The sequence below is a fragment of the Diadema antillarum genome, unplaced genomic scaffold (genome assembly GCF_040938485.1).
Source record: "Diadema antillarum isolate AM-2024a unplaced genomic scaffold, OU_Dant_1.0 scf00000029, whole genome shotgun sequence".
In the NCBI taxonomy this organism is placed as follows: Eukaryota; Metazoa; Echinodermata; class Echinoidea; order Diadematoida; family Diadematidae; genus Diadema; species Diadema antillarum.
Genome location: NW_027270918.1, coordinates 5,336,038 through 5,351,457, shown reverse-complemented (window position 1 = coordinate 5,351,457; position 15,420 = coordinate 5,336,038). Strand labels below are relative to the sequence as shown.

Below are 15,420 nucleotides of genomic sequence, written 5' to 3'. Positions count from 1 at the left end.
TACGTGTTACAACCGTCCATGATTTTCCACCTTGTCAATATGAAAATGTAGAATTGTTTGCATAGATATTTGTATATAGTGCATTTTAACTGTGTTTGGTGTATGTGAAAGAGGTTTGCACACTTTACTATGATATGCTGAATACTTTCACTAATTCCAAATTGCATTGTTTGCAATATACAATACATGTATATTTTTTTCTCAGGTGTGTGAATTTTGTATATGTGACAACCTGGTGGTCAGATTTTGCACCCTTTGCCAACCTGGTGCTTGGCTTGTATGCTTGCTAGACCCTGATTTTAGTTTACGTCTGCTGTGGGTGTCCCAGGTTTTGGGGTAGGCAGCATGCGGCTAGAATGTCTGAACACCTGCACTCCATTCAACTCCCATATTGTGGATCGATGTTGGTCAGGTTACACATCTTGTTGATGACCTTGATTCATTCAGACTCAAAGAGAATTATTAAAAAAAAAAAAAAAATCCTGATTTGTGCATTATTTTTGCCTACAGAGATACATGTAAATGTGAAACAGAATATCTCTTGTTGCTCTTTAGATCTAACCTCCCTTATTTTAATATGGTCATGTTGGCAGCCATGTTCACAGAATCGTATTTATCAAATGACTAGGTTCAATGCATTTGATTTGTCTAAATGGTCACAATGCTGTGATTGCTTTACAGTTTTCACCTACTTGTTTTGCTGTGTGTGTGCATTTTTTTTTCATTTCAATGCCCATCATGATACTTTAGACAACTTGCTATTAAAATACTGAAGTCTTATGGTTTGCATTGAAGAGATGTGTTCGGACTATTCTGTATGAAGTAGAATGTAAATGTTGCATTGTCTCGTACCTAAAAAAAAAAAAAAATTGTTTATGCCTTCCAAAATAACACACACACTCCACTGGACCAAGTCAGAAAGCTGTCTAGTCTGTGTGTGTGTGTGTGTGTGTGTGTGTAATTCCTTGGTTAAGGTATCCTTTACACATTCACAGACATTGCAAACATATGACATTGCAGCAAGCTTGTTTTTGTCTATTACAGTTTAAATTGCAAGATTGAAATTTTTATTTTCTCATCATTTCTAATAACTCACTGTGTCACTTACGGCCAACCCACACACACAAGCATTTTTTTGTTTTTGTTGTATGATACACTGTACTCTTCATTTGAATTTCTTTTGTTATCAGGTCCATGTTAACACTGATATTGATATGAATAAAAATAAGCAGCTGTATTCAAAAGCATACACATACACGAACACACACTCCCACATACACATGACCATACGAAGACAGACATACAAATTGTACTAAAAAAAAATCCTATCAAAGACTCGTGAACAAAAAAAATCAAATACGATGTCTCGTTATATCTTATCCACCTTTAAACTACAATAAAGTGTGTGTGTGTGTGTGTGTGTGTGTGTGCATTGGCTTCTCAGACATGCGTTCTGACTTTCTGAAGTAAAACTAAATCTCAGTCCATACACCATGAATATAAGAGTAGACACATGTTTGACAAGACATTTATTACAAATAGTAATACACTGTAATCATACTGCAAACTTGGGATATGCAACTTCATATGTGTTATGCTGTACATATATATGCAAATGTTAATGCAGTATCTACACTGATAACAAATGTAACCCTAATACCACAGCAATGTACATTGTACTAGTGTAGTTAAACTACTAGTGAACACAGTGGTACATGTACTTGCAATGCTACTATGTACATACACTATGTCTCCAGACAATTACTATGTATTAATTCTTCCTCTCATTATGTGTCGCACCATGGAAGGAAATGAAGACAAAAACAAATCTAAAATGGCTTAATGTCCAGGTACATTGTATATAACAAGATATACATCAGACATGGTAAGCGTAATAATCACCAGAACATGACACTTCCACCTTCTGGGAACTGGCATAGATATTGATTGGGATATGCCAAATGGTATACATGTATCTTCCTTATGATCATCACATGAAGTCTCAATGAGTCCACTCAACATTGAAAAAAGTTTCCCAGCAGATTTTCAACCCAGGTGGGGGGGGGGGGGGGGGGGGGGGGGGGGGGCTGCTGCCTTTTTCCTCCCAAGCCCACTTGTGAATGGTTTCTCACCCTACCCCAAAGGCACTCAATACTAGTAATACATGTTTTGTTTTGTTTTTCCTCTTTTCTTGTTTTGTTTTGAGTTGGGTTGGGTTGGGTTGGTTTGTTTGTTTGGCCTTCTTTTTCTATAGCTGTCATGTGGGGCCCTTTCTCTTTGTTCCCTAGGAAGCAAGTAATCAAAACCTTTCTTTGCCCACTTGAGTCAGCCCTTCCCCTTATGGGCCAATTCCTGCCTAGTTTAGATTCCCAAGGGGTATTTTCAAGACACCAACAATGTCAGACAAAGTTTGAGCACAGTGCCAAACAGGCAGGATCAATTGTATGACAGCCCCCTGGGGTGTTCAGCTGCAGACGAGCCAGCCATTATTGTTTCCTAAGTTTCATCTGTCGTAGCACAAATACACAAGAACGAAGGGGAATTCCCAGAAAGTGAATGCGCCTAACATTGAGATCCTAAAGCTATGTTGCTAGAATGTTCTGTGTACTACAGCTCAATAGAGCGTTCAGCTTCAGACGAGCCAGCCATTGTTATTGTTTCTTAAGTTATGTTTGTCGGGGCGCAACTGCACAAGAGCAGAGGGGAATCCCCCGTACGTCAATACGCTCAACATTATGACCCAAAGCTATGTTGCTAAGAATGCTCTGCACGCAGTGAGCACGGGGAGATCTGATTGTTTACATCATAATACTGAATCCCTTGAACTAGACAGAAATGTTTTCAAAAGTGCTTTAAACATGGCCTGATTTTCTGCTTTTCATTCAAAACTTCAAACTAATGTAAAGGGGAATGCTGAAAAATAAAAGTCAAAGGAAATATGAGCAATTCCATTCCTAACACTTCTTTTGAATGCAGTTTAGTTTGAGCTGAAACTGACCCAATGCTATCCTGACAATAGTATCTTTACAAGAGTTTGGATGAAAATTGGGAAATTCTGATACAGAAACAACAATATATCAAAACAAAATCCACCATTAGGTTTTAGAGTCAGACTACAAGTAGCAAAATAGCAGTGTGATAAATAAAATGCACTTAACTCTAAGTAGGCCGGGCTATTTAGGTAGTTGATAGAGCCGGGGGGGGCCTTCCAGGCCCCCCCTCCAGATCTCAGCCGTCGACCACGCGATCGCGACGAAAATTGGCACACATATTGCCTATGATGTAATCTAAAATACCATAACGTTAATTTTTTTTTTAAATCATCATTTATGCTAAATTATGCTAATTTATGCACGATGATGCATAAAATAAGACTATTTGGTATAAATCACAAAATAAAGCTCAAAACAGGCACATTTTTTGTGTAAATATTCTTTTTAGTGTCCTTAGCAAATGTAATAAAAAAATTTGTGATATCAGAAAAAATTCTTTAGTATTTTATTGTTTTTTGAATTTCTTATGTATTTCTTTGTTTTTTCGACTTTATGTTTTTCATTGTTTTTTCAATGAAATTTGTCCGCGACATCACTCCGAACAAGAAAATATGTTATTCATTGATTTTAATCAATAAAACACCAAAATAATCATGCTTTTATGAAATTTGCCAGTAAGCACAGTTTGCATTGAAATTGTACGCGAATTAACGTTTTTGAGCAATTTTTGGTCTGACATGCATGTACATATTTATGAGTAACTTTGGAACCCCGCGCCCGGGCGTCGCAAATTTGGTGTCAAAAGATGCGGGAGACTCGAAAGAAAAAAGTCATGAAACGTCGCGGCGATAGCTTTTTGCGCTTGCGATACATCGCGCGGAACATCGAGGGGGGGGGCCTCGGAGGGCCCCCCCCCCCCCCGGCCTAGTTAGGGTTAACTGTTTGAAAATTTTATGTGTCTGGGGCATATGGTAATGACGTACAGTTAGCTTATTCATGTACCAATCAACATACAGTATGTGGGAGGTTAGGCAGTGGCTCTTGCTTCATATCCTGACAATCTCCACAGCCGTCCAGTCAGCTACAGAGTGGTCAGTCTTGCTGTCCTGAACAGAGTCCTGGCTCTTGATGACCAGCCTGGCATAGGTTCCTCCCACCTGGCCACTGGTCAAGAGGCCTGGATTGATGCACACAGCTCCCTCAATTTCCTGTATTAAAATTTCAGCAAATATGCATAAAAAATAGTAACAATAGCAAAACAAAACAAAATGTTAACATTTTAATTGGTGCATGGCATGCATATCTCATTATCTGCAACTAAACGGGGAAGTAAAAAAAACAACAACTTTGAATCTCTCGGTTAGTATTATTATTATTTTTTATGTCCGTAGTCTTCTAGCAAAATATAGCATGAACAACAAGAGGCTGACTTATCAATAACTTCCCTCCACAGAAGTCCTTTATACAAGTCACAAATTAGTTAATGGAAACATTTGGAATGAAGACAAGTTTTACCAGTGGCTTCATTTATACACAGTTCGCTGAACTTACTTAGGTCCTAAGTGCCTATCTCCATCTGAAAAAATATGTCTGTGGATAGGATTTAACCTGATTTTACCTTGACAAAAAAGCGTAAACGAGACGGGCAGATGAAGAGGTGGGGAGCACATGCCATCTTTGCGAAGCGAGAGAATTTGTCATAGTCAACCGGCACCTCCTCAGCAGGAGGATAGAGTGGGTAGAAGTTGCGTTGGGTGAGAATGTGTCTAACCAGACGACCCAGACGATCAGACGATCCAGGCGGACTGCAAAAATCGGGAAAGCCAGCAAACTCGGCATTACAAAACAGTGAGTTTTACGACATACATAAATTTCTACCAGACAAATAAAACTATGGTACTACCAAATGCAAATTAAGTGCAAATTTTACTTGAGATTTGTGTAGAGTGCATGAGGAATAAATAGGATTTTGTGCGTGGTTTGTAGAACTGTCAACAGTATAAATTAAGAGGATTGTGATAATTACCAGGATATCTCCTCCCTACTAAGATGGAATAGGACATCTGTCGATGTGGTTGCTATGGTAACACCATTGATGGAGATCATCTCTGGCTCTGCAATGAAGTGAACCCGCTTTGTAGAGAAAACAAAGAGAGGAGAAAAGTGAGAGAATCACTTTTGATATGTTTGATATTGCAGCAATGCATTTCTTTTGCAACTGCTTCAATCCATGCATGCTTAGTGATTTTAACATTTGAAACTATTCTCATAAACATATTGGCAGGAGATGGTGGAAATATCTTAAATCATATATGTATCTGCCAAGAAGTTTGGGACATAGTAAAGATAAGGTGATATGTCTGTTGATTGCATCTCTTCACTATTTACGTAAAAAAAACTCAAACAATAATAATTAAAAAAAGAGAAAAATATAAAATAAGCAAATGTAATGACAGGATTACATTAAATGGGTGAAGTTCAAGCATGTCTCCATCAACATGACTATTTTAGAGGCTGTGGACAAAATACCCAGCCCATTGGATGCCACAGAGTGTCTCGAAAAGTATCTGCTAGACAATTGTACAAGTTTAACTACCAGTATATATGAGATGATAAAATTTGCAGTTGGCTGAATTTGCGAATGGAGCAAAGTTAGCAATATCCCACATGCAAACTGACATACATTGCATTTGTGTCATGGGAGGCAATAGTTTGGCATGCTATCAGTTTAGAAAATACCAGTCTCCTCATAAAATTCACCCCCCCCCCAAAAAAAAAAAAAAAAAAATAAATAAATAAATAAATAAATAAATAAATAAATGAATAAATAATAATAATAATAAATAAAAATAAATTAATAAGTAAATAAATAAATAAATTTAAAAAATAAATAAATAATAACACCAACATGAAACATAAATGGCATTTAGAGTAGTCAATGCATTTGCTATCTGTTGATAATCACAGTGAAGTATGGAATCTCAATTAAGACATCAGGTGTAATAACCTGTGTGTATAGATGAATAAAAATGCATTTTTATGAATTATATCACATAACTGCATCAAATAGATCATGCATACATGTATACAAACAACTGATGAAATATTTATTCCGCACATGCGAGCACTTAGATATGTTTTACCTTGGGCTGGTTTTTCATCTCTGGGTATGGAGGCTGGGGGTAGACAAAATGATGCTGAGCATCTCGCAGTGATGGCTGGAAAATGAGTTCACATCCAACACTGAGAGGAATGAAATAGTGTACAATAAGACAGTTGTCAGTAATAAATCACAAATGTTCTGATAAGAAGTATTATTCTCTAAATTAATACCACCACATACTGAATTGTGGTTGTATCAACAGGTATGGCTCTGTGTCATGGTATTGCTTCAGTGTATCATCTTGAAATGGTTGTTCTACGGAGTGAAAACAAAATGAACTCAGGTAGATCAGCTGCTAAGATCATCAATAGTTTGTACTTACAGCATTTTCACAAAAGAAAGTGGGCAAAGCACTGATCAAACATTTTCTGAGTTGATACAAAGGATGTCATCAGTCTATCCATGAATGAAGCAGCTACTTTCTATACCAGGTACATACATTTAAGAATAAGACACTGAAAATATTTCATCTCAGAAAGTAAGCACCAGCTTTGGGGATGATTGCACTTTGCATTCACAACAGTACAGACAAAAAAAATGAAACTGTACTAAAGTGATTCATAAAATCATAAATCCTTAAAGACACTTACAATGACAAATTTACCTTTCAGTTTTCTTAACAATGGCCTGTATGATGTCATTGAAGATTCTGTCGTAACTTTCTCCAAGGGAACCCTCCTGGGGAGATACATATACATTTGTGAGATTGCATTAAATCATACGGCTGCGACATTTAAATACACGGCACGATAGAATAAAGATGTTTAAGTAAAGTACTGTATACGCTGAATATTTCGTGAGGTTTTTATTTTCGCGAATGTCGCAAGTCAGCTGCTTTTCGCGAAACTAAAAACACGCGAATATTGACTCTGATCCTGATATATGAATGTGACGTACGCGTACACATTTCTCCGTTCAGTACAGGACTCTACGAATTTAACCACTCGCGAAATCGTTGGGAAGTCTCGATTCGCGAAAATTTAGACTCGCGAAATATATGGCGTATACAGTATGAGGTGTACCAATACATAATAACATGTGAAAGGGGAGAGGAATGAGTGACAGAGAGGCAGGAGTTTATGAAAGAAAACTCACCTTGACTAAGCTATGATCAACGTCCACAAATGGTCCAATCTGGTGAAGCAGCAAACAGATAAAGAGCAAAGTGATGAGAGTGTGGCATATCAGCTGAATGATGAATAATTTCAATTCTCAACAATTATCTTTTATTCAATATAAAATCTATTGAGATTGAACATCAAACAGTGGTAACTACTAGCAGACTTTCAAATATTTTCAAAAAGCACAATTGTAAATACATAAAAACATACATTTTTGTGAATTCAAGTTTTACAGGACAATGAATGATATCCCATCACACAATTGAATATAAACTGTTACATACCAACATACAAATAAAACATTTTTTTTAAATCATAATGAAAACAAATAACAATGAAATGAGAAAATGTTTTGCAAGAGATAGTAAAATCGGATAATAAAATTCACTAAAAAAACTGCTAAGGGTTGTTTTGTATAATCTGGTACATATGCCATTTTCATTAGTTTACAGCCTAGTAAATAGTAAACTTTAGACTAGTTTTACAGCAATTCATGCCATAATAACTGGAAGCACTCTGAGAGCGCAAACCTCCGCCAAGCATGCAGCTCATTTCCACCACTGATCTTGTTCTTCCATAGAGATATCAGTGATTTCCATCCGTGCTGAAAGTCGTCCGATTTCCCAATATAGAAGCCTTTGTTACATCATAAACCCTCAGCTGCACGGCGCACCTCGCCCTAGCAGAAACTAGAGCACGCACTTTAGTGCTCGCATGCAAACCTCAAATACGTGCAGCCTGAACTCCCAAGTTCATTGACCCTACCTGCCAAAATATCAAAAATCCTTCATAAATTCCCCAAAAATTCTCGGATCACTGCCAAAAGTTAATTGTTACTTGTGTCATTCTCAACCTTTCCTGTAAATTTCATCCAAATCCGTTAACTACTTTGTAAGTTATTTTGCACAGGGACAAACAAACACACAAACACACAAACCAAAGGTAACGAAAACATAACCTCCTCCCTTGGCGGAGGTAATAATGATGGTGATGATGATGATGATGATAATAATAATAATAATAATAATAATAATGATAATAATAATAATAACAATAATAATAATAATAATAATAATAATAATAATAATAATAATAATAATAATAATAACAACAACAACAACAACAGTAATAATAATGACAGTAATAACAATAATCAACTCCATAAGGTTGGAAATATCATACAATAGTAAACTCTTTGCCTGATACACTGTAGGTTGTGGATAAAGAGAGGTCCAGTGGAGACCACTTACCAGAATACAGGCATCAGGCCTAGTTTTCTTTATGACCCGGACCAGATCCTCCAGCGGTTCCAAGCTCATGGCGTCCGACGGGCTGAAAGGACCAGCTGCTATGAGGAGATTGATGTCTCTCTGACCATCACTTTGGCTCATCGGCCGGAAGTCACCCATCACCCCCTGGAAAAGAGAACAACAGCAGGTGTACATAATATCAAAGTGCATTTTTTCATGGTTACACCTAAAATGTCATCACTCCAACCCATACTGAAACAATCAAACAAACCAACTTTCATTATGGTGGGTAATAAGAACCCATGCAAACAAAGCATTTACATTGGAGGGTGATGTATGACAGATACAAAAGCACATGCTCAATCATACATATGCACATCAAGTATATATGTTTAAAGTGTTTGTCAACCTAAATTATGGACACAGCGCATGTTCTGAGTTTACTTAAAGGTAGGGGAGGCTCAAAGCTGCCCTATAATGGATCTTAATTTTTAGTTTCATTGCTATGCCTTTGCAGGAATCTCTACATACAGAAGCTAGCGGTGCTTTCAGTAAACAGGCCCCCCTATGGAAATGCACAGAAAGAAATGCCTGCACGAGTTGGAATAGAACTTACCGGGTAGATTTTAGAGGCCACAAATTTCACCCCTGCGCTGTTGACACCGTCCATGGCAACGACCTGGCCCGGAAACAGCGAGTAGGCCTTGACCTCTGCGAGGCTTATGGCTGTCTGTTTGCCCGCCGATGACTCCACCGACCCCTCCATCATCACGGATTGGGCATTGAGCCGCCCGTTGCTGTCACAGCAGATCCTACCGACGATAGTCTCTGATTCCTATTCATCAAAAACAAACTAATTGCTAAACTTTCCTCCAGTAATTCCTGGCTGTGCTGGCATACACCAGTCCTCCTAGAGTTTTATGGATGTGTCAATCAGCAAACGTGTCAATGTTATTTTTCCCCCCGCCTGTCAACAAGAATGTCCTGATCAGATAATTGCCATTGAATAGGGATTCCATGATCATTTCAAATTCTGTGGTATCTGTGTACTGTTGTAATATGTTACAACTGTGTGGATTCATTGACATTCGGGTGAAGTTAAGCTAGGGAGGACTTAGGAAATAAACCAAAAACCCTCAATAGCCATGCAATTTAAGCTAAGTTGCATGGGCACAAATGCTTACATCTAACAGACTATCACATGTAGTCACTCATTTCTCATCAGTGGAGCTATGGAAATGAATTCAAACAAGCAACTTATGCACTGGTACATAAGATGACCACATAAAATCAAATGCATACATTTACTGTCAAATTGTCAAAGTATAAAATTATTTTAACGTGCCTTCCATTGCATTATAGCATTTTGATCTCATTCAACCTATCTCATCCTGGGAGAATTTTGTTGCAGAAACTACAATCTTTTCATCGTGGCAATTCTGAATTTCATTGCATATTTTACATGGGAAAACAAAGTTGATGGAACTGGTAGACTTCATTAACTTTGCACAAAATGAGAAAGAAAGAAAGAAACATACTGATAATTGTCAATTTGAGAGAGAAACTGGAACTGCAATCTTCTATGTGTTTCCCAATTCTAGAATCAATTATAAATTTAGCGACTAGGAGGCTTTTGAAAAATTTCCAACAAAACAAAGAATTATATATGAACAACTAAAGACTCAAATGATGGTGAATTTACTTATGCTACCTTCTGAAACACTCAAAATGAATAGTAAAAAAAAAGAAATACAACATCAAACAACAGAGATGTGGTTAATGGGACTTTATGGATGTACTCCCAATTTCAGTACAGATAGGCATGAAGTATCCACTCTCTACATGCAATGCCAACCATGAACCATGGTTTGCATGGTATATTATTTTTTGGGTCATTTAATATATCAATTCATTGACAAAACAAGCTTTCAGAGAAAAATAAAATAAACTTACCTGGATAGGCAATGCTAGATGAGCCACATTCTCAATGCTGTATTTCTCTTGCAACATTTTTGACATGTCTTCTATCACCTCATTCAGCACTGAAAAAAAAAAAAAAATTGCACAACTTTAATGCACATTCCTGTCCTTCAGGTACACTTAAACACAACACATCTACAAATACTGTATGTCATTACAAACAAGACATTTCACAAAAATATGACATGACATTCCATTGGGAGCCTGTGATGCACCAAAAGTGTGAAGTCTGAAGAATGACAATACTTTCACAAGAAAGAAGATGACACTCGGGACACAGATGTAAAAAAACAACCCAACTCTAAAAATCAAGGTCTCCTTTACTTGCAGTAAACCAGCACAGAGTATGGGGATTTATTTGATTGATTGATTGCTTTGGTCATTATTGTTGTTGTCTTTATTGTTGAAATATTGTATTTACTGCCCCTCTGAAAAAAAATAAAATGATTTCATGTGCAAATAAAATAAAATGAATTTAAACATACAAACAAACCTTCAGCCTTGCGTTTGATCTTCTGCATCATGTACTTATATTTCTCTGCCTTCTGCACACAGGGGCTCATCTCGCCACGGGTCACACAGCACTGTCCGAGATCAGAGCCCTCCCAGTTCACAGTAGTGACCGGTCCAAAACTGGCCACGACCTCCCCGGACTTGCTGCGGCTGCTGTACTTCTGTGAGGGAGTCGATGATCTGATCAAACGAAACACATGGCATCATTGCCATGTTCTATTATTCCCTTTTTCAATAACCAACTTGAATTGGGAGAAGAGATGAATAGCATGTCCTCACTGATAAACAATCTTAAGAGTCAGATCTGTAGAACCAAGTTCGATCTGGTCAAGATTTATGCCACACAGACTGCCAAGCTGTTGACTTCATAGATTTTGCAAATCTTGCCATTTCCCTCAACCTGCATCAAAAAGAAGTATCAGATTTCCTTCCATTCTTAATCATAACCTTGCCTGACCATAAGTTGACACTAGTGCTTATAGCATTATTTTGCCTTCTTTCACAGGACAGACTAAGTTTAACTATTTAATATTAACTATTTAATTGTTTGATTGTTTTGGGGAGTTTTTTTTTTATAGATCAGATCAGTTATTGTAACAAACAGAAAAATACGAACATATTTGATATCAACATGATACATGCAGATTCCATCCTCTTGGCTGTAGCATCTGAATGGGTAACGATTTGTCTTAGGAGTAAAGAATTCAGATGACTTACAAAGAGATGGAGCCACTGGTGGATGCTGGGCTCGCATCCATCTTGTTCTGCTCTCTTAGCGGAGTCCTTTTACTACTGGACGTGTCCGGAGTGGTCAAGACCCTCTTTTGCCGCGCCTTTGGCCCCGGTGTGTAGGCATCCAGGAGATCCTCAGACTCGTCATCATCCAACAGCCTTTAATAGCAAGGTGGTGTTGTCATGGAAACATCTTGAAGAAGATGGATAGTTCACTAGAGCCACAGAATGGCTTATTTATATGAAAACATGAGACGCTCTTCTTCAAAGAATAATTTTGGTGTATTTTATTTACATTTTGGTTTTATTTTTCGATACTTCTTTGTGAATTTGCAGCATGACTATGAGTTCAGAGAAGCTCTTAGCAAAGGTCACAGATAACAAATTGTCACATAAAGAGAATCCTCCAACAAAAGGCAAAGTGAAAGACAATACCAACATGTACCATGTAAGATTCATGTACACTGAGAATGTTGTTCTTCAAAACAAATTTTGCCAATGACAAAAAAAAACATTGTGTCTTCAGATTGCTTTAAAATACAAAATGCAGCAATCCATCCTTGTGATAAAAAAAGAAAACAAAAAGAACATGAAACTGAAAAGGATACATCTGATAGCTCTGCTGGGTCGTTGGTTTCTGACTGGAGGGGGTCTTCACCTGGTTGAGTCTCTTCCCTAATGACTGGTGGGGGGGGGGGGGGCAAAATGAATAAGAAATAAATGTTCATGTAGATAAAAAGATAATGGCTTAATGTTACAAAAGCAAATGGATGTAGATTCATATAATTATGTTACATGCATACAACACATACACACACACACATACACACACACACACAGAATTCAAGTACCAAACTGCATAATACACAGGCCTATTTATATTGATACAACTTTCTCAGATTATCAGAAGAAACTGATTTTAAGAATAAAATCAAAGGCAAACATGATAGAGCTTTCACCAAAATTGGACCTACAGTGATAATTATGGAACTTTAAAGTTTCATATTTTCACAAAATATTGACATCAGTCACAGCCATATATACTATATTCACTTTAGATGAGGTGATAATGGTATGGCATTACATGTCCCCCATTGACATACACACACACACACACACACACACACACACACAAACATAAACACACACACAAACCTTCACCAAATTTACTTGTCCTGAAACGACTAAAAAAGATTCATATCCTTCAGATGAAATTTTTGATGTGTTGCACTATTAAATAACCTAGCAATGATGAATTTTACAGCTGGGGAAATACTATTGCTTTATGATTGAATAAAAACATATTGTACTCACACCAACTGAAGAGTTATGAGGCGTTCAGTGTATATTGCTTCAACTATGAATCTACAAATAATGTGCTTGTGAACAATATCACCATTCCATGATTATAGGAGAGAACTTTGAAATTCCATTCATCTCTGACTTATGTCTAAATCTGATTAATCTTTTCCACTATATTTGTCTGATTTTACTCATGAAAGTCAAACTGAGCACAGCGAAATCGCACAAAAAAGGATACATTTCCTTTAGCTGAGAGTAAAATGGAATCAAGTGATGATAGCAGTAACATCTCTCTGAATAATTTGGTACAGAAGTCAAACTCACCTCACGTTCTAACTGATCCAAGGTGTCTGCATTGATTGGTAGGCCACTGTGGGTTGTGGAGAAGGCGATCCATTCTGCCACACAATCTTCCACCGTCAGTTTATACACGATACAGAACTCCTTCACTGTGAATAGTGTTTTAAAAAAAGCATGTAGTGAGCAGAATTAACTAAGATTGCAAAATGCCATGGCTTACACTTTGGTTCCAACAGCTGGTTTGTCCTGTTTACAATATTGGCCTTATTCATTTGGGGAAAACATGACTATTATTGGGTTTGTTTCTTTTCTCCAAAGAAATACCCTTTGGCATTTTTTCCATTAAATCATTACAATAAAATTAACATAGGTTACCCAAGCCTCAGAGAAATGTGTTCATACAAGGTTGTACCGTACATTGTACATCTTCAAGATAGGGGGTGCTAACTGCTGATAAGGTTGTGTGGACATTGTGAGGGTTTCTATATAGATACACACTCTGCTATAAACAGTAACACTGCTTCACAAGTGGCATCATGCCTGTAAGTTAGGTGATCAAGACATCAAGAAGCTTTAAATTAGGTACTCAAACTTACTTAGATTACGCTAGGTGTCTGGATCCAGACCTAGAGTTTATATCGGGTATGCCATGCTGTGCTAGTAAATTTAGAGAATGTCTGTCTGCAACATCCATCAGGTGATCATGGCAGGCACTGGCACCTGGCTGGCAAGAGTTTTAGATGTTGCAACCATCACATAGAGTCTAGATCTACGCAAGATGACAATATTCAAGCAATAAAATGTTGCACCCGATGACTCTTGCGACCATCTAAGGACCTTAAGGTGTATTAAAAGAGTTGATGTGAGTCTATATTCTTAATTACAGCATCAACTTGATTCAAACTTGCGGAATTGTTTAAGTAGTTACATGGTTTAGTCTTGCAATCTGCATATTGGAATTTAGGTTAGGGTTAACCCCAGGGCGCTCCGTAACACAGTTATCCCGGGCTGGTCGCAGTTAGATTAGGGTGTGCATGGGCTTTGTTTGGGGACTTGGGTTGATCACCTACTAGACTAGTTCCTTAATCCTACATATTGTCTACATTTCTACATCGGCTAAGAAGAAGTTGACAAAGAGGATACATATCATCATTAGAGCACCTATCATATCAAAATATCACTGACACCTGGTATCACTTTAGTCTCTTTTACACAGTTATGTATAAGCACAGTACAACACAGCTGACGAAATGATTCGATTGAAATACAGCTCAGTGTCAGTGACAGTGGCAACATCCATTTACTTGATTTATTTAGCTTTCCCCATGTGGCCATGCCATGATCATGATAGATCTAATTGATGCCACTATAAGAATTCTACTTACAGGCAGGCATTTACTAAAGATAATGGTAAGGACAAGTAAGGACAAGGACTAAGGTACAATACCCGTGCCGTACATAAACGTTTAGACAAGCTAAATATTATCAGGCACAAACTGGGCCTGCCTGCCCTGTACTGTATGCTGGTGAGTGCATTGCCCTGCCCTGACTGAGTGCGCCCGCGCCTTTACAATTGAACGATGAATTTATCATGAACTTACGTTTGTCTACAACATCTGGGTCGTCAATCGTCACACCAAATGTCTCAAATTGTTCAGAGAGTTCATTTTCGCTAATGTTTGTCATGTTGAACTCGTGAAATGACTGAGCTAGTCTAAAGATGAAGTTGGGTACAGACTGGACTGGGCGTTATTCCGCGAGCTCCGCTGGCTCATCGAGTACGGAGGATGCCAGGCACGCAGGGTTGACGCCTGTAGTTACGCCGCCACGGCCGCGACGGGTTCAGCCAGCTGAGCCACCACGCTCAGGATTGCTGTCCCACTCACTAACACTGCAGTGCTCTTCTTATTTCCCGCGTTTGAATCGCCTAGTACGCACTTCCGGGTCGCGCAGAAATAAATCGACCGCACGTACATTACTAACGAGAAGATAATAGACAGCATCAGAATAAAGGCGCGTACAGAAAGTGCGCGGTTACTCTGCGGGAACGAAGAATACTGTCTACG

At 38.0% G+C, this 15,420-nt stretch overlaps 1 protein-coding gene across 1 annotated transcript; it reads right to left on the bottom strand.

The window, feature by feature from the left end:
* Positions 1 to 4,039: 4,039 nt before the first annotated feature.
* LOC139738485 (DNA polymerase alpha subunit B-like) lies at positions 4,040 to 15,079 on the bottom strand. Its single transcript, XM_071649114.1, has 14 exons — positions 14,956 to 15,079; positions 13,379 to 13,503; positions 12,361 to 12,434; positions 11,738 to 11,911; positions 11,001 to 11,200; positions 10,481 to 10,569; positions 9,144 to 9,362; positions 8,528 to 8,692; positions 7,252 to 7,290; positions 6,761 to 6,834; positions 6,137 to 6,236; positions 5,020 to 5,126; positions 4,612 to 4,798; positions 4,040 to 4,201 (listed from the first exon to the last, which is right to left on the bottom strand). The coding sequence occupies exons 1-14, from the start codon at positions 15,038 to 15,040 to the stop codon at positions 4,040 to 4,042; spliced, it is 1,800 nt and encodes a 599-aa protein (XP_071505215.1). The 5' UTR covers positions 15,041 to 15,079.
* Positions 15,080 to 15,420: the final 341 nt, after the last annotated feature.

Excerpts from the sequence above, each read along its gene's own strand:
- LOC139738485 (XM_071649114.1), bottom strand. The coding sequence starts at position 15,040 with ATGACAAACATTAGCGAAAATGAACTCTCTGAACAATTTGAGACATTT. Across the intron at positions 8,693-9,143 it reads TGGCCTCTAAAATCTACCCG|GGGGTGATGGGTGACTTCCG; the intron begins GTAAGTTCTATT and ends TCTCTTTTCCAG. Across the intron at positions 6,835-7,251 it reads TTGATCATAGCTTAGTCAAG|GAGGGTTCCCTTGGAGAAAG; the intron begins GTGAGTTTTCTT and ends GTATCTCCCCAG.